This window comes from Aulonocara stuartgranti, assembly GCF_965226115.1.
Source record: "Aulonocara stuartgranti genome assembly, chromosome: 3".
Classification (NCBI taxonomy): Eukaryota; Metazoa; Chordata; class Actinopteri; order Cichliformes; family Cichlidae; genus Aulonocara; species Aulonocara stuartgranti.
Window position 1 is genome coordinate 15,293,041 of NC_138941.1, and position 25,586 is coordinate 15,318,626.

Below are 25,586 nucleotides of genomic sequence, written 5' to 3' on the forward strand. Positions count from 1 at the left end.
GGCAACTGACTGCACTCAGACCAAAGGGGGCTGAATAATTACACACACCCCACTTTGCAGTTATTGATTTGTAACAAATGTTTGGAATCATGTCTGATTTTCGTTCCACTTCTCACGTGTGCACCACTTTGTGTTGGTCTTTCACGTGGAATTCCAATGAAACTGATTCATGTTTGTGGCTGAAATGTGACAAAATGTGGGAAAGTTCAAGGGGGCCCAATACTTTTGCAACCCACTGTATTTTACCTACACATACATTCTTGTATTTAGACAACACCTGAGGGATAAAACAAACTGTAAATGTCTCCAGCTGGTGTTAACAGCACCACTAACACATCTGTGCTGATGGGGTGTGTGTATCTGTGATCTACAGCTCATGTCTGTCACATCAAATGCAGCTGAGTTTATGTAGATCCATAAAGCACAGCTGATCGTCCTGCACTGTCTGTGGTCCTGAAATGAACCTAATAAACAAAGATGTGTTTGAGGTTTATCAGTGTAAAAGCAGAGATCAGACTGATGTCCATCAAATCTCTGTGACGCCATCTCTGTGCACAAATGAATGGCACAATATCAAGAGCAACAAATCAAACACTGCATTAAACAAACTGTGCTAAATATTAGAACCATTAGCAGGACACTGTGTGTGGATAATGTTGGTAAATCAGTTTGTGCACATAACTGAAATGTTCCCCTCTCTATGTTTAGCACTTTGACAAAGGAACAAAGAGAAATTCCCACGTCTTCCACACAGTTTTCTCTGTGTGAACACAGACAGTGTTTCTTGTACCCAGTTTGTAGGAGCTGGGATTGGACTCCACCACAGCAGCCTCTGTGTGGGATAGATGCAGTGCTCTGTAGTATAAAGCACTCTGTCAGTGAGCTGGACTCTCCAAACCAGCAGTCATCGTCTAACATCTGCCTTCTTCAGCTGTAACCGTGTGTTTCTCTTGTAAACTTGGCTCTGATCATATGTGCTGTAATATTCCAGCTTTGCTTCCCGATCGTGCTGCACAGTCTGCACATGCTGGCCGGCTCCCCCAAGCTGAGAGCAGTGGGACTGCGCCTCATGACCGCTCTGTGGAAAAAACAGGTTTGCAATAATAACGCATTACTATAAATGTCATATTCATGTGTTCAAAGCTTCTGTTTGTCTTTGATTGTGTGCTGCTTTGGTCATGTCTGTAAGGACCGGGTCTACCCAGAGCTGCAGCGTCTAATGAGCCAGCAGGACAGCAGGGTGGTGCTGGGGAGGGACGCCCAGTGGGAGCAGATCCTGGCCAGGGCCGCCTGTGTCAGGGACATCTGCAGAGAGAGGTGGGTCCTCCCATACTTACAGAAACAGTGGGCACTTCCTACATTCACTGGTTCATTCATTCAGTGGACTTTGCATGCACAGTGCAGACAGTGTGAGCTTCCAACACCAGGATTCTTCATCTTCCCTTCTAATGAGTAATAATCACTGACTGGACTCTTCATAGATGTTTCTGCTCAGCAAGCTGATGAAAGTTCAGAAAAATAGAAATATTTGTTTTTTCAGTCACATCAACTTTGCTTGTTAAGATAAATGAATGCACTTTGTAGCTTTGCAGTGAATGAAGCCTCAGCTCGACGCTCCACTGAGTCCCTGTTTCTCCAAAAATCAGCAGGAGTCCAGTTTTAAATATTTCCGTACAAATGTCCAGAGCAGCTACACGTGCCTGAATCCAGAAGGATCAAAGTCTTACAAAGTTCAGTTCAAACAGAGAGACTGAGAGGCAGCTAACTTCCTGTCTCTGTCAGACTATCAAAATAAAAGCATACATTTGAAGCAAAAGAAATCCAACTATGTCAGTCTGTAAGCACTGCTTCCCATATAATACAACTCTAAGCAAGTGAGCCATAACTTTATACTTTTAACCTTTAACCCAAAAACTATGTTGATCATATAAACTCCACAAACTGCATCCAGGCTCCTGCACACGTCCTTTACATGTTAGCTGTTAGCTAATGCTTGTCAGTTTTTGTGAACTGGCCTTTATGTGTGTTGATGAAATAAAACGATGATTTTATTTGATTATTTCCTTTGTTCTAACCAGCTGGTGCACACTGTCCATCGTCCCGGGGCCTGTTACACCTGCTAACATGTACATGCAGCTTTTTAGCAGCATTAGTGAAAACCTGGGAAACCCTCTTGATGGATGCTACAGTACAAATTTAGCAAATCATTGAGCTGTTTCTTGTTTTCACAAATGCTTACGTTTGCTTTTATTGTAAAACATTTGCAGCCATAAGAGTTTGCAATGATAAGAAGCTGTGTTTGGCATTTACTTACTTACACGTGTCCTGGCACTTTTAATGCTTTTTTCTTAAATAAAAATGGTAACAAAATTAGAAGAAACACATTTCCCACTTTGTTCACGCTGATGTGTGTGTTAACCAGGCCTTACCAGCATGCAGGGGACATGGTGGCTAAACCTCCTTAGGAAACTCAACTCCTTTGGAGTCAGCACACCCATCATGATGACTTTTTACTACGTCTTCCTGAAAGCATCATGACCTTCTCCATCAGCTGCTGGTCCCACTCCCTCAGCCTTCATACAGGAACAGACTGCAGCATCAGTGTGCTCTAAAATCATTGGCCTGCCTGTCAGAACTCTGGCAGGTTTTCATCAACAGGCCCTTAGACAGGCAGCCAAAATCATCAACGACCCCTCTCACATTCTTCACCCCGCATTTCAATGGCTCCCCTCTGGGCGACGCCTCCGCTGCATTTCCTGCAGGACTGAGAGGAGGAGGAGCGCCACCTTTGTCCCCAAAGCAGCTCTGCTTTTTAACTCCAGCTGATAAGAACATTTCCCACAGAAACATAAACTACTCTCTTATACTACCAACACTTTACTCACTTTTAGTCACTTACAGTTATTTATTCACCTTCAGTCACTTTAATTTTAAAACTGTGTAATTTTAAAACTGTATATTCTGTGTATTTATTATCTCACTTTTATTGTGCTGATCTTCAACGTCATGCTGCTCTGTTGTATGTTAATTGGCCCTTGGGGATAAATAAAGTCTCTCTGATTCTGGTCTTGTTTTTTTTATATTGGTAGTTTGATAGGTTTCGTATTTGTTTTCTTTTACATCATATTAAAATGTATAAATATATAGATTTAAATATATTTGTGTATTCATGTCTGGATTGTGTTTGGTTTTCTTTTATTTATTTCTGCAGTGGTTGTTGTGTATTACTATTTAGATTGTCTTTTTTCCATTATTGTAATTGTGTATAAAGTTTGATTTGAATGAAAGTTACACTCAAATGCTTTCAGTGTTGCTGTGTTGAGTGTTTTCATGTTTAATGTTTGTATGGAAGACACAGAAAGACATTCGGCTAAAGAAATCTGTGCTAGAGTGACTTTAAAAAAATAAATAAACAGAATGTAAATAATGATGTTTAGTATTTGAGATGGAAGCTGTTTCTACAGGATCCTGATGGACACTCAAAGGTTTATAAAATGTTCTCATTAGTTGTTTGCAGCAGAATATCAACCGATGTGAACCAAAACAACAAAAGTGTGTGAGACTACAGATTCTAGAATCAGAACTGCTGATTTCATTACTCTGAACTTTTAAAGGCAGGTTTTGTATCTGAGAGCAGGGACACTTGCTGTGTTCAGTGTGACTCGTCTCTGCAGAAGGTCAGGGCTCTGATAGTTGCAGTTAGCGGGTGACTTACTGGGCAGGTGGATCCTGAGTGTCTGTGGGAGTCAGGGTTCATTATGGTCCTGGTTGCTACTGGAAATAAAGAAACAAAAGGAGGGTGTGTTGTTCAGGAAGTACAGACTGTAGCTCAGCAGGTAGAATTACTAACTGGAAGGTTGGAGGTTTGATCCCTGGCTGCTCCAGTCTGCACGCCACGGTATCCTTGGGCAAGATGTGGAAGCTCAGTGGATTATTATAACAGCGTATCAACAATTCATTTAAGAAATCCTTCTTAGTTATTGTCATGAAAATCTCAGTGGATTCTTGACTTTGCTCGTCTGCTCTACAGCCTGGATAGTTTCATTTCAAACTGCTGCCGTGTTTCTGCCAAATTAAAAAACAGTTCTACTCAAATTCAACAAGGTTCAGTTAATAAACAATGATTAACAAAAGATTTTGTTCATATTTCATTATATAATTCTGATCCATCAAAAATATTCCTTCTTAGAATAATCCTTTCTCTTATTGAAGATCGATTTATTTTTCTCATTTTGGTCATTCCTATTAACTCAGCCATTTCCTTAATCAATCCCACACCACCGCCCCCAAAACCATGGGAACACAGAGCAAGGAAAGCACAAAGTACACAAGAAGACGGGGACAATAAATACACACTGGATAATGAGACGAGAGGCAACGGGTGAGAGACATGATGCAGGAGAAAACTACAATAGTCACAGGAAGCAACAGTTAAAACAATAAAACAGGAAAACATGGAGAACAAGGCTTAAATTACATAGAGGAGAACAGACTGGACAGGGGACCATGAGATAGATAAATGCAGACGAGACTGAGACACTGATGGGAACAAATCATTAACCAAATGGGGGAAGTAAAACTCAAAGCTAAGTTCACAAGACACGAGACGATAAAAAAGAGGAAATGATACACAGAGACATACGCAGACATGTAGAAAACAGAAAGGAAAATATAAGTGAATGGGAAACATGACAGATGGGGAAATCAGACAATGACAGACAAACAGAGAGACAAGACAGACAAAGGGACATAACTGAAGTACAGAAAGGGATCACAAAAGCAGATATTTAGTGTTACAAAACCAAGAAGACAAACTACAATATGAAAACAGGGTACATGGGATATAGTAAATCCTAAAGCAAACTATTAACCATCCTTATATACAAAGAGCCAAACTAAAACACAAAAGACTCTCAAAAACAAAAAGGCATCACAAAACCCTGAGGAAAAAAACAGCGATCCTCCATCCATTCGCTTCCACTTATCCTTTTCAGGGTCGCGGGGGCGCTGGAGCCTATCCCAGCTGTCATAGGGCGAGAGGCGGGATACACCCTGGACAGGTCGCCAATCTGTCGCAGGGCCAACACACAGGGATAGACAACGATTCGCACTCACATTCACTCGCACATTCACACCTAGTGGCAATTTGGATTATCCAACTAAATATCCCCACAAGCTGCATGTCTTTGGACGGTGGGAGGAAGCCGGAGTACCCGGAGAGAACAGCGATCCTAACAAATAATATTGCAGTGGTTGGAGATGAAATTTTGCGGACATGTAGTAAATGGACTGATTCTTATATAGTGCTTTTCTACTCTCCTGGAGTTTTCAAAGTGCTCTATACAACAGGCCTCATTCACACAAGCACTTCTAAACACAAGTGCAAACTAATCATCAGAGGGCAACTTGGGGTTAGTATCTTGCCCAAGGATATTTGGCATGCAGGCTGGGGAAGCCAAGGTTCGAGCCACCAACCTTCCAATCAGCAGCTGATCTGCTCTACCACCTGAGCCACAGCCACCCACCCATCACAAGTGGGTGAGGCTGGTTCTGATATGGTGCTTTTCTACTCTGAGCATTCAAAGTGCTTCATACAAATGACTCATTCAAGGACTTTTCCTGTGCGGAAGAGTTTTCTATCTTGGGGTTAGTATCTCGTATCAAACAACCAACCTTCCAGTTACTTCGCATTTTGATGCAATGTTATGATATTTGATGTTGAAATTGATTAGAAACGACTAATTTCATTTCTACAGAATTATGCAGTGTGGGTGTCCAAGAAGATGAATTCAGAATTTCATGTCAACTATCATATATGATTGAATACAGAACCTTCATACACCTACCTGAAACCATTTAAATGACATTATTGAGTTCCTTCAAAGTTTCTCCGTTTGAACAGAGTTGTTCTTTAATTTCTCGTGTCTCAAGCAGCAGTTTGAGGTGAAACTATGGATGCATGAAAGAGCAGCTGAGCCAAATGACAACTGAATTTCAACTATAAAAGATGATTTTCAGAAATATTTTACATTTGTTGAAGTTATTTTAGATTTGAATGAATCATGAATGAATTACCAGAAAAATTAAGAAGAAAAGACAACTTGAGTGAAAAACAAATGACACTCTGGCTTTATTTCTGTTAACTTCCTGAAAATCATGTGTGTTGTTATGTGTGTGATCAGCAAAAAGGGATAAGAAGCAGCACTACCGTAAAACTTAGCGTTGAAGCTCAAGTTTGGCAGATAACGGGTGGCAGGCGTGGCTCACACTTGACCACAGTGTTGGAGAAACTCTGAGCTCCGGGTCTTTATAATCACTCTGCGGAGCTCACAGAGACTGCAGGGAGGACAGGAGGACAGAGCAGACTTTGTGAATTATTTTTTATCTTAGATGTAATATAAATTCAACACAGGCCTCTGAGGAAAAGGATCGTGCTACAAACTTTTGTCTCTTCCAACAGAAAGCAGAGGAGTGGAGTTACTCAGAGACTGACTGGATTAAACACACCAAAGGTTTATATTCCAGTTGGACTGTATCTCTTACCAAGGTCTGCACTACGTATCAGGATTTGATCTTATTCAGGTAATATCAGGGTTCTTATAGGGGTTTGTTCACAATAGTAACTCATGCAGCTGTTTTTCAGTCTCACTGACCAAACTTTTTACAACATGCTGCATTTTTAATAGTAAACTTCTGTTCAGTGCTTTTCCTGTCACACACTCATACATGTGTTTTGTCTGCAGCAGCTGTGTTGTTGTTGTTAGATTGTATTATCTGTTTAATCTCTTCAACATGGTTTTAGTTTTCTTTGTAAAGTCAGCAGCTCTGTCACTTTTCTCTGACTCCTCTTCTGCTCGACACTCAGCTGACACTCAGTTTCATTTCCACATTCATGAAGTTGTTGTCCAAGCGAATCATAGGCTCCATGATTGGTCAGCAAACTGTGTCCAGGCAGACAGGTTGGATAAGAATAACAGATTTATGTTTGATTACGCCCGTTTCCAATTCAGTTCCAGTCATTCCTGGCCCCAGGAGGTTGATGGGGGTGGGAGATGGGGGGCAGTGGGTTGTAAGCACAATGTAGATGAGTGGAGGCTTAATGTACTTAAACTTCCAGTCACAGTGAATCAGTGTGTGTCAGTGAATGCATCATGTGTGCTTCATGGCTCCATCTAGTGGACTGATAGTAGAAGTAGAGCAGCTGATGGCAGCTTCCTGTGCCTCACACTGCTGTCTGACTGCATTCAGCTGATATTTGGACAGCACACATGATGGAAAGGAGGATTTTGGTTTATGTGCACATGAATGATTTGTGTTTCCTCTGCAGGTGAAGGTAGAAAGTGTGTGTGAGCTGATGTGAATTGAGCAGCATGGATCAGTGTGAGGACAGAGAGGAGGGAGTCCCTCCCTCTAAAAACACTCTGTGTGGGGAACATGAGAGCCAGACCAAAGCTCAGAGGTGAGATGACCATCTCTAACTGTCCATGACTCTTCTCCATGTCACAGCTCAGCACTCACATCACTGCTCCATCATTATTCACACTCATACCTCTGTGTGTGTTGTTTTAAAGCCCAGAGCTGTGGGGCGTACTAGGCTCAGCTGGACATAACCCTGAAACTAATCCAGAACCTGGACCTGAACCCAGCTGTGTTTCCTTAAAGAGCAACGTGTCGAAGGATTTTCTTATAGACTTTAAAGGCTGTTCTTCTGCTGCTGAGAGGTAATTAGGGCTGGGTATCGTCACTGATTTCTAGAATCGATTCAATTCCGATTCACAAGGTCCCGAATCGATTCGATCCACGATTCGATTTAATTCGATTCGATTAGATTTAAATCTGGGAAATTTTGACAGTCAGAAATATTATAATTCAGATCAGTACATTTACATATTTTTGTATCTATAAAAAGGAAGCTGACACTCGCAAGACTTTATCCAAGGTGTGAGCATCACAGCAGATGCCTTTGTGTCAAAGTAGCTGAAGATAAAACACAGAAAAACATGAAGGTGATTTTCCTGGCCTGGGATTTTATAAAAATATTCTGCAGTACATCAAAAACGAAAGAAAACCATTAATTAATGAACATTACCTCTGACGTTACAGCGGTTTTATTAGAGACACGGCTAAGCGTTTTGCATTTTGAATAATTTTAAAAAGTTTAAATTTGTTCAGTATTGAACAGCAGAAATGAGGTTTTCTTTTCGGAAGAATGTAAAAGGGAAAAAAACAGCGGCCGACAGCGCTGTAAGCAACAGTAGACTTGTAACAATTCGCTTGCTTGTAACAAGCAAGCGAATAATGAAGAAAGGGAAACTGTTCGAGAGAGAGAGAGAAAGAGAGAGGGGGAGAGAGAGAGGGAGAGAGAGAGAGCTGCGCATTGCAATGGAAGCAAAACAGTAAAAGAGTGAATTCATGACGATGTTTATGTGAAGCGTGTTAGATTTGTATTGTTGATTGTCATTTATGCTTAGAAATATTTACTTATATATGCTTAGAGTTTTGTAATTAGTTGTAGATTGGTAGAGGTTTTGATCCTTGATAGTCTGCAAACTTTGTGTGTATTAGACAGCACTTTGGGAGCATGAGAGGTCATACCGTGTCTTATTATTTTATGGTAGGATTAACGTAGTTGCGTCTGTTCTAGTCTAAGTGCTCTTTGTTTAGATGAACTGCAGGACTTCCTCACCGTGTTATCTAGGATGAACCATCTAGGGTGAGGGGGAGGCTACCCTCTTCCTGACCAAGGATGTTTGACCCTTTGATCAGCAGTCCCCACACACACACACACACACACACACACACACACACACACACACACACACACAGGCAAGGTACTCTTTGTGTATGTAGACGTCATATGTTAATGAACTTATGCATATTCATGTAACCTCAATAAAAGGACAGTGATATGGGAGAACGGACGAGAGCTACTGGGGTCAAGCGAAGGAACGGTGCCTGTCCGGTTCTCTCCCGTGCACGAGTACCATGAAGAAGTTTGCCTACTTGTGTCTTGCTTAGCAGTGTAATTATATTGTCTTCAACGTTCCAGCGGATGGGTTCAAGCTACAAACCTATCAAAGCGTTTGGATCTTCTTTTGCTGCTGGTTTGGTCAATATTGTTTGGAGAGAGATCAAACTAACAGCTTTAGAATCAGCGCTTAAAGGGCGTGAAGACAAAGCGCCGACCCGGATCAGCGAGCTGTCGGCTTTCAGCCCCGACTGTGAGAAAGGCGACATCTAACTGATTCTGATCCGCGGGTCGCGCTGTGTGTTTAAGTCTATGTGCAGAATCCGTGTTCCTGCTCTCATTTACTGTTTGGTGGTTCTTGAAATTTTGTGAGATGTCACCAGAGATTCTGGCATTTCGGGCAAAATAAATTTATATTAAAAAATCGATTCAGGATTTTAATGAATCGATTTTACGTTATCCAAGCCAGAATCGATTTTAATCGATGAATCGATTATAAAAACCCACCCCTAATATAGAGCACTGTGGTTCACCCCTTTGGTAAATAAACGGTCACCTTTTTGTTTGTCAGAACTCAGTCTGTGCTTGAGTTCCTCTGTTAGCCATGACATTTTGTTGGTTCTCTCTCTTCAGGTCCCTGTAAGTGTTTGATCTAAAACATTATATTTATTCTGCTTTGATTGTTTTGTGTGCTGAGGGACATTGTTGCACGATCCACTTTTTCTTATCACTCAAATATCCTGATACTTTCAGAAAGTTGGAGAGCTCTCCTGGCTTGCTTAGTCTTTGCTCTGTACTGCAGTAGGGGAGACCGGGGATAGTTGTAACATTTTTGACATTTCTGTCTGTAATTTGGAGCTCGTTTAAGGTAGTGGATTCAAAATGTAATCCAAAGTATTTACATGTCTCGGCTATTAAATAGTGCAGCTATTTTCTCTGCAGCACAATTACCCATTGCATGGTATGGCCTCAAACACAAAGAGTGAAATGTTACAATTAACCCCATAGTCTGGGTTAGTTGTAACATATCCTGGGGTGAAATGTAACACAATGAAATAAGGGTACTGACAAAACATTAACATGTAATCTTTGTTTATTCAACACATGAATGCACTTAGAGCCATTTATGTAGCTGTGTGTGTGTGTGACAGAATGCAGAAATCTAACTTTTGAACATATTCCAACCCCCCAAAAAAGACAAATTATGGAATTTTGTGCAACTGAATATTTCATTAATTTTGGTTGGTCTTCCTTGAGTTTGGCCTCATTGGCTCAGTGGGCATTATAACCTACAACTCTTGCACCAATTTTGAACATAACAATGAAGCTGGAAAAATGTAGTTGTTCACCAGCATCGCAATTCCATTACTTTTTATCCTGGCTTACCTTGGTGTGGTTTGCAAAGTGCTTCAGAAAGATGAGGAAATCTGTTTCTTGCACCCATCCCGATTTATTTCCACTACCAGTACTTCCTACTGGTCCATCTCTGACACAGTGGTCTGCATAATGTATGTGTGGGAACACAAACAGTGGAGGAATTGTGTTGCCAATGGCATTAACCGCATATACAAATGCGACCAGTGAACGTCTCTCTGCTGATGTCGTTGCCCCAACTTGTTTAATATAAGTTAAAGTAATAGTGCGGTAAGTTGTAACATACATTATTGTTACAACTAACCCAGACTGTTGCTGTTACAACTGACCCAGACTCCTATAGCCATGAACTAGCTAACATTACAGCCAACGGCTAAAACATTAGCACTAAAGACCTACACAGAATATATCCCCATAGACATACAAATAACACAATTTAAGTTTGATGAGTTTAACTGCAAAGCAGATAATGCTATTAGAAATTGAAATAAAGTAGAAAGACTTACTTTTTGGCATACAAATTACTTTTTTTCATGTTAAATTGTCTGTGTTTGATAAAATGTGCTGATTTTTCACATGTGATAGCAGAACTGAATTGTGCATGTACAGGATGAGTCACATCATTTGAAACTTAGCCCTGATTGGAGAAATTGGAAGTGTTACAACTGACCCACGTTACAACTATCCCCGGTCTCCCCTACTTGCACTGGTTTCACTGGACAAGTCTGCAAGTGAATCTACAACTGATCTGACATTGTGGCACAAACACAGTAAACAAACACTACGAGCACCTTGTTTCATGTGCAGTGGCTTTCTTCTCATTCTGTTACTGAACACTGTATGAAAAGCCTCTCACTGCCAGCATCCTTCCAGCTCCACGACAACAAGACCAACTCACATCTTCACAACACCAAGAATTTTTCCCCTTTTCTTTGGAGAAACTGAGAAGCCAATAGGATTGTAGCTCAAACTTGCCCACAGTCCTGCTTCATCACTGCTCACTCCTACCTGTGTTGGTGCTCAGTGGACAGTCATTAGGGTTGCCAACTCCCTGAAAAATAAATAAGGGACACCTCGTGGCCAGGGCCGGGCAACCTAGTTGTCTTCACCCTTCCCAGTGTGGTAGCTCTTTTTTGTGTGTGTGAAATTATTTTTTAACCATTTGACTTGAATTTGATTTAAGCAGATGCATATTCTTTGTGATATGACCATATGGGAAACAAATGATCATTTAGCCATTTATTATTAGCTCAAAATGACAACATTAACACAGTAAAACAGGTCTCTTTCTTAAACAGAAGCCTGTCATGCTTAACTTTTGAGAATATAAGTAAATCTTTCTTTAAAAGAAATCTGTCCTGCTTAACTTAAAATTATATAAATTAATAGAAAGCAATAGAACGAAAAATATTCTTGTAACTGTGCACATTTAGTGCATTTAGTGCAATTGGCTTCAGTTGAGGTATTATTTCAGCTTTTCTAATGCTAATCAGCTGCTCCTGTTTGTAAACCCGCTTGTTCCCATGATTACGCATCTTAACTCATCATCATTATTCATCTATGTATTACTTTTATGTATTAGTCATCTATTTGTTGTAATCATCTATCCTTGCAGTTGTTTATTACACAAAATAAATTATATTATCACACTTCTGGCCACATAGCGCTGATATTCACTGCACATGCCCATTTTAACCTTAACCAGAGGGTTTAAAAAACAAACCAGTGTTTACATACCATATCTGCTTCTGCCGTGGCCTGGTGGACAAGAAATTGGTTAAGGGTTCCCCGAGCTTTCACGCCCCTCATATTCTTCATGTGCCCCCACCATTAGAAGCATGCCTATGGAAAAAGTGCGCCGGCACACAGTGCAGTGCGCTTTATAGGTTTTATGGTGACCTTTCCCAGCCAGGTATTTCCCTTTTCCCATTCCTCCCTGTACTTTTGCAGCCTTTTTTTCTTTCTCTGAGGGAAACAAACATTGCTGCTCTAATGCTGGGCTCACACTGTGTGATTTTTGGCCCATTTTGAGACGATTTTTGAGTCGTGCGACCGATTTGGTGATCAGCCCGATTTTGGCCTTCATCGTGCATCGTGTAGTATACGTGGGGTAACGAGAAGCGATTAACATCTCGAGCAGCTCCCGATCATCAATCGCTCGTGAGCCGCTCACACTGCTCACGCGCAAACACGTAAACGTCGGTGAAAAAGACGGAGCAGCACGGCTGTGCAGCGTGTGATCTGGACACAAGCGATGGAGGCACAACTTGTAGAACTTTGGAAAGCTCATCCGAGCCTTTTCGATGTGGCATCACAAAATTATCACGACCACAACAAACGTGAAAATAGTTGGATTTACACTGCTGCTCATTCACAGCTGCCTGATCATGTTTTTCATTAGCAATTTAGCAAAGTTGATGGTGGTGGTTTGTGTGTCTGTGTGAGTGAAAGACAGGGAGAGCGACAGATTTTCTGTTATAACCTTCATGTTATGGAGGCACAGTGTGAGCACTCGGGTCGCATCAGAGCATCGGGCGGTATAGTGTGAGACCTGCATCGTGACCTACCAACTTCTAACCCCTGCGAGTCAATCGTGCAGTTTGAGCAGGAGCTGAATAACGTGACTGAAAAAAATCGCACAGTGTCTGCCCAGCTTTAGGTGTACTGTCGTCCGAGACTTGCACCGCAGTGTCGGCGTTTGTTTCCCTGTTGGCCATGCTTCTTGTTGTGGTCATCTGTTGTCTTCCGGTATTTTCTCCGCAAGCGACCTTTCCTCGACCAATGAGATGAGCGGTAATCTGAATTGTCATAAGTGTGCTGTCAGCTCATTGGTCACAAAGCAGGAGAGGTGCTGGGAATTATGCTTTCAAACAAAGCGTTAATTCCATTAACATTTATAGACTACTTTTGATTCTCACTGTATTACGGGACAAAGTGCGTCCCTTATTAGCTCAATACGGGACGTGTGCTTTTGTTTCTAAATACGGGACGATTCCGTTTTTTAAGGGACGGTTGGCAACCCTAACAGTCATAGCCTGCTGCTAGCATGAATGCTAAACGTACTGCTGTGGATGATCAGCAGAAAAACATGTGGTCAGTTTGACTGTTTGCTGTATTTAAAGTGTTTTTCTCAGTTCGTCTGTATTCAAAGTGCATTCGGGGCTTTAGCTGACAGCTCTTTGTGCTAACAAACTAAACTCTCTTAGTTTAAGCCAGCAGACTTTACCAAACACAAAGCCTGCTGCTGCCTCCATGGGTTAGCTTGTGTGACTGGTGTTTACAGCAATGAAATCTAAATCACACTAATGTGTCCTCCAAGGTGTTTGGTGGGAGCACTGAGTGAAACATAAGAGCTCTGGTTAAGCCTCATCAGCTGGATAGGCTGTCCACCCTAGTCCAGGCTTTAACTCAAATCTCTGACTGGCTTTCTAACAATTACCATGTTAGAACAAGACAGAGACCATGATCATAGCTCCTCCTGATCTATATTCTAAAATCAGTCAAGTTGTTGCCCCTTTCTGTTCTTCTGCTGAGCCAAATATTCGAAATCTTGGAGTAATATTTGACTCTTCTTTGGGCCTTGACTCACATGTAAAGTCTCTGTCTCGTTCCTGTTTCTTTCATTTAAGGAATATTTCTAAACTGCGACATATGGTCTCCTTAGCTGAACTGGAAAAAATTGTCCATGCATTTGTGTCATCGCGTTTAGATTATTGTAATTCCCTGTTTACCAGCTTGGATAAATCATCTCTTTCTCGCCTCCAAGCTGTACAAAACGCAGCAGCCAGACTACTAACTCACTCTACCCAGCGAGCTCACATCACTCCTATTTTATGTTCTTTACATTGGCTCCCAATAGATTTTAGAATTCGTTTTAAATGATTGTTTTAACGTACAGAGCACTAAATGGCCCCAGATTATTTATCCAAGCTTCTCACTAAATACACTGCTGCTCGCTGTCTCCGCTCACAGACTCAGAGTTTGTTGGTTGCTCCCAGAACACGTCTGAAGACGAAAGGGGGCGGAGCCTTTCAGTCTGTGGCACCAAGGCTGTGGAACAGTCGACCTCTACAACTACGTTTGGTTGACTCTGTGGGATCCTTTAAAAAACAGTTAAAAACTTTACTGTTTAAACAAGCTTTCTGTTGACCAATGCTGTTTACATTTTTATATTTTTCATTTACATTTAAACTCTATATTGTGTATATTGTGCATTTTGCTATTTATCGTACTGTTTATTTTAGTCTCTGTGTGCAGCACTTTGTGACTACCTGTCTATGAAAAGCGCTTAATAAATAAACTTTACTTACTTACTAAAATAACAAACAGGGCTGTGAGAGCAACTGAAGTGATAAAAATACTGTTTAAAGATAAAAAACACTTTGATGTTCTCTCGTCACCTAATAAAGTCCAAACCCTGTGAACTATTTTAGCTTTAATAACTGTGGATTCAGGTATCCTGAACCCATCTTTGGACATTTGTAATTAAATATTTTAAAACTCCATCAGAGACTCCTGATGTGGCTGTTTGGAGAAGGAAAAGAGGGACAAAGTGGAGCGTCGAGCTGAGGCTTCATTCACTGCAAACCTACAGTTATGTTTCCTTATTTCTGCTGTTTGCATGTTCACAGCTGAAATAAAGCTGCCTCTTTGACTTCATCCTGTTGTGTTTGGGTCCAATCCTGCCTGCCACACAGCGCTACAGGACAAAGTCTAAGATTTTTACCTTTCTAATGAATCTTTGGTCATATTTATCCAGGAAAACACAAACATGTAAAGGAGTCATCACAGTTCTCTGACCTCGTTTGTCCAGGTTCAGCACTGAAGAGTGGAGGGTAATCTTTGGACTCATCACTCCTCACAGACGGACAGCTGGATCCTGCAGACTGTGACCTCTGACCTCTGCAGACACAAACATGTTTTATTCAATGATCAATTCTCTGATAAAGTGATTGAAGCAGCTGTGATCACACAGAATCAGAATCAGAATCAGAATCAGAATGGGTTTATTGCCAGATGTTGAGGTTTACAACATTAGGAATTTGCTGCGGTGCTTCAGTGCAAACAATAAGAATAAGAATTAAAGTGCTATGTAGAAAGAAAGATATGTGCATGAGATATACATGAGATATATACATGAGAATAAGAATTAAGAGTGCTACGTAGAAGGATATATACATGAGTGCAGGTGGTGATCAGTGCCAGACATGAAATGATGCAGTGACACAGCGTAGGGTCATGTGTGAGTGGCGGGGACAGTCATGTGGTTATTGTTCATGTGTCCAACAGCAGAGGGGAAGAAACTGTTCTTGTGGCGAGAGGTTCTGGTGCGAATGGACCGGAGCCTCCTGCCTGAGGGGAGCAGGTCAAACAGACTGTGTCCAGGGTGAGAAGGGTCAGCTGAGATCCGGGCTGCACGCCGCAGTGTCCTGCGGGTGTACAGGTCCTGCAGAGATGGGAGTCTGCAGCCAATCACCTTCTCAGCAGAGCGCACAACACGCTGCAGTCTCTGTTTGTCCCTGATAGTGGCTCCAGCGTACCACACGGTGATGGAGGAGGTGAGGATGGACTCGATGATTGCAGTGTAGAATTGCATCATCGTCCGTGTTGGCAGGTTGAATTTCTTCAGCTGCCTCAGGAAGTACATCCTCTGCTGGGCTTTCTTGATGACGGAGGTGATGGTGGGCTCCCACTTCAGGTCCTGGGTGATGGTGGTACCCAGGAAGCGGAATGAGTCCACAGAGGTGATGGGGGTGTCAGTCAGGATGATGGGGGGGAGTGGGGCTGTGTGCTTCCTGAAGTCCACAATAATCTCCACTGTCTTCTGGGCATTCAGCACCAGGTTGTTGTGGCTGCACCAGGACACCAGACGTTCAACCTCCCTCCTGTAGGCAGACTCATCCCCGTCAGAGATGAGCCCAATGACGGTGGTGTCATCTGCGAACTTGATTAGCTTGACAGACTGGTGGGTGGAGGTGCAGCAGTTGGTGTACAGGGAGAAGAGCAGAGGAGAAAGAACACAGCCCTGAGGGGAGCCGGTGCTGATGGTCCGGGAGTCCGAGACATTCTTCCCCAGCCTCACGTGCTGCTTCCTGTCCGTCAGGAAGTCAGTGATCCACCGGCAGATGGGATCAGGCACATTCATCTGGGAAAGCTTGCCTCGGAGATGGTCTGGAAGGATGGTGTTGAAGGCAGAGCTGAAGTCCACAAACAGGATCCTGGCGTAGGTTCCTGGGGAGTCCAGATGCTGCAGGATGAAGTGTAGGGCCATGTTGATGGCGTCGTCTACAGACCTGTTGGCTCTATATGCAAACTGCAGGGGGTCCAGGAGGGGGGCCGTGAGGGTCTTGAGATGGGAGAGAACTAGGCGCTCAAATGACTTCATGACCACAGATGTCAGAGCCACGGGTCTGTAGTCATTTAGTCCAGTGATCCTAGGTTTCTTGGGGACAGGGATTATGGTAGAGGACTTGAAGCAGGCAGGCACATGACATGCCTGCAGTGAGGAGTTGAAGATGCCAGAAAACACTGGGGCCAGCTCGTTTGCACAGTGTCTGAGGGTGGCAGGAGACACACCGTCTGGGCCAGGAGCTTTCCGAGCATTCAGATTCTTAAACTGCTTCCTCACATCTGCTTCATGAATATGAAGAGTTGTGGTCGGAGGAGGTGGTGTGAAATCCTCTTTTGTGTGGGGTGAGGAGGGGGGTGTTGTAGGTGAACAGTTTGAAGGTGGTGATGGCTCTATGGAGGGGGGAGAGGTGGGGGAATGAGTGTCCAAAGTGTCTCTATTGTTGGGGTCGTTGGAGGTGTGAAGGCTGCCTGATGGCTCGTCAAAACGACAGTAGAAGTCGTTGAGGGTGTTGGCCAAGAGCAAGTCGTCAGTGGAGTGGGGGGTTTTAGGCTTGTAGTTTGTAATATTCCTAAAACCTTTCCACACAGAGGCCGAGTCATTCTCTGAGATCTGCTGCTGCATCTTCTCAGAGTGCTGATGTTTGGCAATGTCCACTTCCTTAGTGAACTTGTACTTGGCCTCTCTGTAGCAGTCCCTGTCTCCGCTTCTGAACGCCTTACTCTTTTCCAGCCACAGCTTTTTGAGTTTAGGGGTAAACCAGGGTTTGTCATTGTTATAACTCACCCTGGTGCGTGATGGCACAATGCTGTCCTCACAGAAGTGGATATAGGAGGTGACAGTGTCCGTAAACTCGTCCAAGCTGTTAGAAGCAGCCTTCAATGTGTCCCAGTCTGTGGTCTCCAAACACGTGCGAAGCTCCTCCACAGCCTCGTTGCTCCACAGTTTTTTGGTCCTCACGACAGGTTTGGAGAGCTTCAGCCTCTGTCTGTACGCGGGGATTAGGTGGATCATGACGTGGTCAGAAAGTCCGAGTGAAGCGCGGGGCACCGCACGATAGGCCCCGCTGATCGTGCTGTAACAGTGGTCTAATGTCCTCTCCTCTCTGGTCGGGCATTTAATATACTGCTTGTATTTCGGAAGCTCATGGCTCAGATTGGCTTTGTTAAAGTCCCCAAGAGCAATGATGAGAGAGTCCGGGAATGTCCGCTCCATGTGGAGAATCTGCTCTGCGAGTGCGCACTGAGCTGCTCGCGCATCCGCGTCTGGCGGGATATAAACAGCGGCCAGGATGAATGAAGCAAACTCCCGCGGAGAATAAAACGGTTTGCAGTGAATAAAAAGATATTCCAGAGAGGGAGAGCAGTGCTGAGCAATCACTGTTACATCTGTGCACCAGCCACTATTGATGTAGAAGCAGACACCTCCACCTTTGGTTTTACCGGAGAGAGCGGCCTGCCGGTCCGCGCGCAGCAGATGAAAGCCCTCCAGCTTGAGCGCGCAGTCCGGGATGTCCTCGCTGAGCCACGACTCCGTAAAACATAAGACACAGGAGGAGGCAAAGTCTCTGTTCATGCTTCTCATCAGGGCCAGTTCGTCTATCTTATTCCAGAGTGAGCGTACATTAGAAAGGAAGATCCCAGGAAGGGCCGTTCTCAGTCCGCGTTTCCTCAAACGCACGAGTACGCCGGCTCGCTTACCTCTCTTTCGACGTCTCACTTTCCTGATCAGAGTCAGCAGTAAATCTGCCGCAGATGCGACAAATATTGGAAATAAATCCACAGGCGTTGTAGTCCTGCAGTTAAGGAGCTCTTCTCTGGTGTAAGAATATCCAGAGGAGTGCCCAGACACAGAAGAAATGCACAAAAACAAGACAAAAGTAACGCACTGAAGCACCAGGGCATCCATACGCGGTGCCATCTTGGATATACAACCTGCAGATAATGCAGCTGTTTGCTGTCAGTAACAGTCCTCTTAGATTAGAGTTAAGCTTTTTACAGGAAAACAAATGTCCCTGAATGCAACAGTGAGACACAGTCTGCCTGTGTGGCTGTGATAGCTGCCGTTAGGAGCGCTCATGTGTTTGCAGTTAGACCAGGAGATGTTACCATCATGGACATGTTAACAAATCCTGCAGCATCACGTGGCACAAACACTTTGTGTTCCTGTCATCTGCAAGCAACAGGAAGTTCATTAATAAAGGCGGGATGGAGACGCGACTGATGGTTCTCCTTCATCCAGCTGTTACACACATCTGGGCTCACACGACGAGCCTTTGTCTAATACAGCAGCTGCTCTCTGAACACTTTTCTGAAGAGGAGCTGCACAAACCTTTGTTTGCTTTCTAGAGCAGCGTATCAAAGTCAAACTACCCACTGCTAGCAGCTGTTTCTCTCATAGTTTAGGATCCAGATGTGTGAGGTCTAGATTTACACCTCTGATTAAAATACATAGTTAAAAACAGCCAATTGAGTCCAAATGTGTCTTAAACCAGATAAACTGACAGTTACAGCTGAGCCTGTGTGTCCTTGGAGACACTGCTCTGCTACAGAGATGCATTTTAGAAACCAGGAAACATCAAAATCATTTAAATCAGAGAGTTCATGTTCCTAACAGCTCACCTCTCTGCAGCAGAGTGCTCCTGTCCTTTAAACCAAATGGGACGATCTACAGACCAGTCACTCTTACAGGACACAGAGCTGGGTGGAGGTCCAGGCTGGTTCCTGTGAATAATGATGGAGCAGTGATGTGAGTGCTGAGCTGTGACATGGAGAAGAGTCATGGACAGTTAGAGATGGTCATCTCACCTCTGAGCTTTGGTCTGGCTCTCATGTTCCCCACACAGAGTGCTTTTAGAGGGAGGGACTCCCTCCTCTCTGTCCTCACACTGATCCATGCTGCTCAATTCACATCAGCTCACACACACTTTCTACCTTCACCTGCAGAGGAAACACAAATCATTCATGTGCACATCAACTGAAATCCTCCTTTCCATCATGTGTGCTGTCCAAATATCAGCTGCTTCTTTCCTGCTTCATCTCAGTGTCAGCTGAATGCAGTCAGACAGCAGTGTGAGGCAGACGAAGCTGCCATCAGCTGCTCTACTATCAGTCCAATCGATGGAGCCACGAAGCACACACGATGCATTCACTGACACACACTGATTTACTGTGACTAGAAGTTTCAGTCAGTTCAACAGGTGTGAACAACATTCTAAACAAATACGTCAAGCTTGGATTGCAGCGGTCAGACGAGTGGATATCGAGTTCTCTGCCATCCCCAATTTTTTGTTGGTTTGCTCGCAGCATTTTCTTTCTGGTGAGTTCTAAATAAATTCATATCTCTCTTAATAGGCTTTTAGTGTTATTTTGAATGAAGATAATTAGATAAAGCATCCTAATGTGTGATGCTGCAGAACCACGTCATGTTGACGGACAGGCTTATTATTTGGCATTATTGCACTCAAACCAGCATATGAAATGGATGTAACAAATCCAGACTTGGCTCCAACGCTGCACATGGGGCACGACGACATACCTGTGTCAAACTCGGACCGGCGCACAACACTGCTTGATAAGATTGTTAAGGTGTGCTGTGTTTTGGTGAATATGTGCCCCAGTGTGGTTGTCAAACCAGGGCCAAATGAAACTTGCTCTTGTTGAATATTCATAAAACTGTTGTGTTGCATGTACAGTTCATTGTAAATAATTGTACTTTCTGTAAAGTGGTTTCAATAAAACAGAAAAGTATGTTCATTTTTTTTTTATTCAAGATCTGTTCACATGTACTTAGCAAGTACATACACATGAAATGCAAACTATTTACATGGCAACGCACAGCTTGCATCAATCGTGAATCGTTCATCTAGAGCAATTTTTGGGGCAGGTGCTGAGGAGAAGTCAATGTTATGTGCAACCTCAAGCTGTATCTTGGTCATATGGTCAACATACTCACAATGTGGAGGCTTAAAAACATCCAAATCTTGTACCCAACCGTTTGTGAATTAGATGTGCGCCTCCAGGAATTTATAATTCCGAAAATGATTCGCCGTGTATGCGCTGTGTCGTGGTTCGAATTTGAGGAAGAGACATACGACTGAGAATCCATAGTGTGTCGACATATTTATTTATTAAAACACACAGTACACTACAGTGTGGGAAGAGCCGGACTTCTTCTTCATCTGCCCAAAGCTTTATAGTCGAGTCTATAGCTGAGTTTATAGCTGACTCCACAGACAAGATACGCGAAAATATCGGGATAGGACAACGGCAGTAGGTTGTCTGGGTTTCCGCTCCGCTGCCTTATTTCATACAGGTCCACATTACCGATGCACGCTATTTTGTCCAAGTGCCGTCTTTTGGCGTCTTGGCGCAATCGGTTGCGATACAGCCCTTTGTCTTTTGCGCTGATTTTAAGCATGGTTCTGACAGTCCTGCTTCCAACACAGTGTGTTTGTTTTGATTTGTGGCCTTCTGACATGGTGCAGCAATCCCACAATGCACTGCGGTGTGACGTCAACTCCAAAGCCCTATACGGCAGACGGCAGAAGCGGAGCGGCCAAAGAGTAAACCTTCAAAAGTAAGTACTGAATATTATGTCACTTATTTATGTGCAAATGTTTAATAATGAAGAACATTAAAACATTATTGTTGGCCACATGTCGGCAAAGTTATGCGACATTAGTGATGTTTGTACTTTCAGCGTTTACTTGGTTTTAAAGCCTCTACTTCAAAATATACACTCAACAAAAATATAAACGCAACACCTTTGTTACTGCTCCCATTCCCCATGGGATGGACGTAGAGACCTAAAATTCATTCCAGATACACAATATAACCATCCCTCCCAAACAGTGGTCACAAATCAGTCCAAATGTGTGGTAGTGGGCACATCTGCTATATTGAGATAATCCATCCCACCTCACAGGTGTGCCACATCAGGATGCTGATCTGACATCATGAGTAGTGCACAGGTGTACCTCAGACTGCCCACAACAAAAGGCCACCCTGGAATGTGCAGTTTTTTGCGCTATTGGGGGTCTGGGGACCCAGAACCGGTCAGTATCTGGTGTGACCACCATTTGCCTCATGCAGTGCAACACATCGTCGCATGGAGTCTATCAGATTGTCAATTGTGGCCTGTGGAATGTTGGTCCACTCCACTTCAATGGCTGTGCGAGGTTGTTGGATATTCGTGGGAACTGGTACACGCTGTCGTATACGCCGGTCAAGCACATCCCGAACATGCTCAATGGGTGACATGTCCGGTGAGTATGCTGGCCATGCAAGAACTGGGACATTCTCAGCTGCCATCTGCCCTGAACAATGTGAACCATGATTCATCCGTGAAGCGCACACCTCTCCAACGTGCCAGACGCCATCGAATGTGAGCATTTGCCCACACAAGTCTGTTACGGTGACGAGCTGGAGTCAGGTCAAGACCCCGATGAGGATGACGGGCATGCAGTTGAGCGTCCCTGAGACGGTTTCTGACAGTTTGTGCAGAAAGTGTTTGGTTGTGCAAACCAATTGTTCCAGCAGCTGTCTGGGTGGCTGGTCTCAGACGATCTTGGAGGTGAACCTGCTGGATGTGGAGGTCCTGGGCTGGTGTGGTTACACGAGGTCTGCGGTTGTGAGGCCGGTTGGATGTGCTGCCATATTCTCTGAAACGCCCGTGGAGACGGCTTATGGTTGAGAAATGAACATTCAATGCACGGGCGACAGATCTGGTTGACATTCCTGCTGTCAGCATGCCAATTGCACGCTCCCTCATTGCTTGTGGCATCTGTGGCATTTTGCTGTGAGACAAAACTGCACATTCCAGGGTGGCCTTTTGTTGTGGGCAGTCTGAGGTACACCTGTGCTGATCTGACTCATGATGTCAGATCAGCATCCTGATGTGGCACACCTGTGAGGTGGGATGGATTATCTCAATATAGCAGATGTGCCCACTACCACACATTTGGACTGATTTGTGACCACTGTTTGGGAGGGATGGTTATATTGTGTATCTGGGATGAATTTTAGGTCTCTACATCCATCCCATGGGGAATGGGAGCAGTAACAAAGGTGTTGCGTTTATATTTTTGTTGAGTGTATATAAGTATAGTCAACCTTAATCTGACAGAGAATGTGATGATTTTGTGGATAATTAAAGTCAGTCATATATCCACAAACACAACAAGCTGAAAGTCAGTGATGCTGCTCGGTTTGCAGTCCTGAACATCACGGCACAAGCAGGATTCACTACACTGTTAATGTTAGCTATGTTATATTGCTGCCTCTGTTCGGTGGTGTCGAGCCAAACGGACTTTAACGTGTGTTTGAACGAGCTGACGGTTCACTCGTTAAGCTGAAAGAAAGATGCTTTAATCACAGGAGTCACACATGTGTCGACTGCACCATCTGAAACTCTTCTTGTTTCATAATAACACAAACACTAAATCCTCCTTCTTTTGTGCTGTTGTGTAGCAGTGTGTACACCTGAGACTGCCACCCGTCTGTCTGTCCTGCACTCTCTCTCTGTTTCTTTCTCTCTGATTGTGGAATAAAAGTATGAACATGTGTTTATAAGTTACACTTGTGTTTGAATCCTGCAGCTTATCACACATTTGATTTCCATGTGTGACAACTGCAAGTGTCCAGAGTGAGGACAGACTGAGGGAGCCACTGCTGCACATCATCTGTGAGGCTTTGCAGCCCTGATGATCCACCAGGACAAACTCAGCAGTGTGTGAGGAAGAGGAGGAGGAAGAGCCAGCAGCAGCTGACAGATGGAGAGAATAGACAGACTGTTCCCTGTTTGTGAAGGACTGCTAGGAAAGTTTAACATTACTGTCTGTGCTGAATCAGTCTTATTAGGTAATGTTCAAATAATGTGATCATCCCAGTGTTTTCAGTGTGGGAGAAAGTACTCAGGGCCTTCAAGTTACACACTATGAAAGGCATCAACAAGTTTAATATTCAGAAACCTAAAGTCTGTATCAGCAGCAGAATGGAGCTAAAAATAAGTTTGTTTCAGTTCTATGAAGCTTTGAGTATTTTGGATCAGTAGCACTGCTGTGTTTGTTGCATCATATTGCTGTAATTGTTTATATGCTTTATATATTCTGAGGTAAGTTGATCTATAGTGTTACATCATATTCTATAAGGATGTTATGTGTTTGTATACTTTCTGCCCAGTTTGACCCATTTAGCAGAAGTCAGCCTGTTTAAGGCTCTGATATCTATTCTGTATGACTTAAAGCAGTTATGACATGGTCTGAGTTTCTCACCCAATAAAGGAATATTTCATATATCAGTCTACTCTTCATTCTATCAGAAACAGTTTTCACAGCTCGTACATTTTCTTTTTACACATATATGTAAGTATTGAGCCAAATTTAGTAATGCCAACATATTAAAAGAACAATATTTGTCTCTTATATATAATACATCTGTATATAAACTGTCAAAGATACTTGTCTTTGAGTGAAGATTTAAGGTGATAGGAAATATAAATAACTGCTACTTGAATCTTTGACACAGAGTTCAAGCTTACTGCTGTAATATATATATATATCATAATAATCTGACAATAAATATAATATTGGCCATATTATATTTACATTACCACAGTGAGATGACTTTAGTCTCATGAACAACATTAGCTAATTGTTATTTACTAGCTAATCTTAAATGACTGTTCAGTACAGAAATGAAGCCCAACAATCATGTTTTACAGTCCTGTGGTCTCAGCCTCAGATACTTATCAAATCACACAAAACTCATGTAGAAACAAATGTACAAAATATGTTCTCCTTCATTTCTGTCAAACAAAGCTGTATGAAACGTTACTCGCTGTTAGTATCATGGTTGCTAGGCAACCTGAGCAGCGTGACGAAGGCTAGACCGTCCCATTTCACAAACCTCTCACTTCCGCACTTCTCGTAATTATAGTACGCACCGTACGTAGTACGCGTAGTGCGCGTACTTCAAGCGTGCACTCTCTTAATTGGGACACAGTACAAACTACAAGTACACAAACACGAACGTAGCTCAGAGTGGCGGACACACTCGGCCTCGTTGGTCCAGCTGTGACCAACGAGGTGAACTATGGAGCGGCAGATTTGTGCTGAACTAAGCTGCACACAGCTGATGTTAGCCAGGAAACATTACACACTGACTTTAATGGAGAGACCGGAAATACAAACACACAGTTTGTTGTGTGAAGAAATCAAACATGAGCTGAACAAAAAGTAAAGTTCCTAAAGACAAACTGTTAAAGGAGGAAACAAAGTAAACTTACAGTTTCTTCACACACCAACAACAAGCTCCGCTCCACACCTGGACACTAAACACGGACACACAGGTAAGCTGCTTCCTGGAAGGAGGCGGGGCTCCACCTGAAACTCAGCACAGGTGGGAGGGGCTCAGCTCTGTGTGTGCTGATGTGTTAACTTTAAAAATATGCCGCCTGACTGCTCAGACCGAGTCAGAGTAAAGTTCACATGCTGACGTGTGGAGACATGAAACCTTGTTGTAGCTGCAGGTGTGAACACACTGATCCCAGATCAGCTCTGCTGTATTTGTAACATGAACATTTCTGCTACAAAGCTTCAAATGTTCAGCATGTTTCTCTGCTTCCAGTCTATAGATCCAGTCACACTTTCTACCTTCACCTGTGCAGTAAAGACTGAGAGCAGAGCTGAAACCAAGCGTCCAATCAGTGAGCAGCATCAACACCTGAGCTTCATTCAGACTCTGTTATTGAAGATGTTGTTGGTACAAAGTTCATCTGCTGCTCACATGAATCCATGAAAGATTTATTTCACTGAATGTTTCTTCAAAGCTCATTTCAACCTGTTGAAGTAATGAATCAAAGTGCAGACTGAGAGTGGATCACATGATGTTTGAG

General features: G+C 43.2%; 3 protein-coding genes across 5 annotated transcripts in view; 2 read left to right on the top strand and 1 right to left on the bottom strand.

Annotated features, from left to right (window-relative positions):
- LOC309702569 (uncharacterized protein) overlaps positions 1-25,586 on the top strand; it is a 1,256,944-nt gene that overhangs the window by 995,281 nt on the left and 236,077 nt on the right.
- On the top strand, positions 706-2,830 carry LOC309702629 (focadhesin-like). Its single transcript, XM_082527265.1, has 3 exons — positions 706-1,093; positions 1,190-1,317; positions 2,423-2,830. Exons 1-3 carry the CDS (start codon positions 1,025-1,027, stop codon positions 2,463-2,465), a joined length of 240 nt encoding a protein of 79 aa, XP_082383391.1. The 5' UTR covers positions 706-1,024; the 3' UTR covers positions 2,466-2,830.
- The window catches only part of LOC309702615 (uncharacterized protein), a 98,266-nt gene continuing 76,411 nt past the window's right edge, over positions 3,732-25,586 (bottom strand). Inside the window, exons 1-5 of one of the 3 annotated variants that reach the window (XM_082527249.1) lie at positions 24,978-25,052; positions 19,499-19,630; positions 19,313-19,414; positions 15,143-15,244; positions 12,470-14,442 (exon numbers count right to left, since the gene is read on the bottom strand). In XM_082527249.1, coding sequence (XP_082383375.1) covers positions 14,280-14,442; positions 15,143-15,244; positions 19,313-19,414; positions 19,499-19,587 — 456 coding nt within the window. In that variant the 5' untranslated portion in view covers positions 19,588-19,630; positions 24,978-25,052 and the 3' untranslated portion in view covers positions 12,470-14,279. Of the gene's footprint in view, positions 3,775-12,468; positions 14,443-15,142; positions 15,245-19,312; positions 19,415-19,498; positions 19,631-24,977; positions 25,053-25,586 lie in introns of those variants that run through there. The other 2 variants (XM_082527250.1, XM_082527248.1) reach the window with 2 other exon arrangements.

What these genes read in the sequence shown, in the direction of transcription:
- LOC309702629 (XM_082527265.1), top strand. Translation starts at nt 1,025, where the DNA reads ATGCTGGCCGGCTCCCCCAAGCTGAGAGCAGTGGGACTGCGCCTCATG. An exon ending in CCGCTCTGTGGAAAAAACAG is followed by an intron (nt 1,094 to 1,189) that starts GTTTGCAATAAT and finishes CATGTCTGTAAG; the next exon opens with GACCGGGTCTACCCAGAGCT. An exon ending in AGGGACATCTGCAGAGAGAG is followed by an intron (nt 1,318 to 2,422) that starts GTGGGTCCTCCC and finishes TGTGTTAACCAG; the next exon opens with GCCTTACCAGCATGCAGGGG.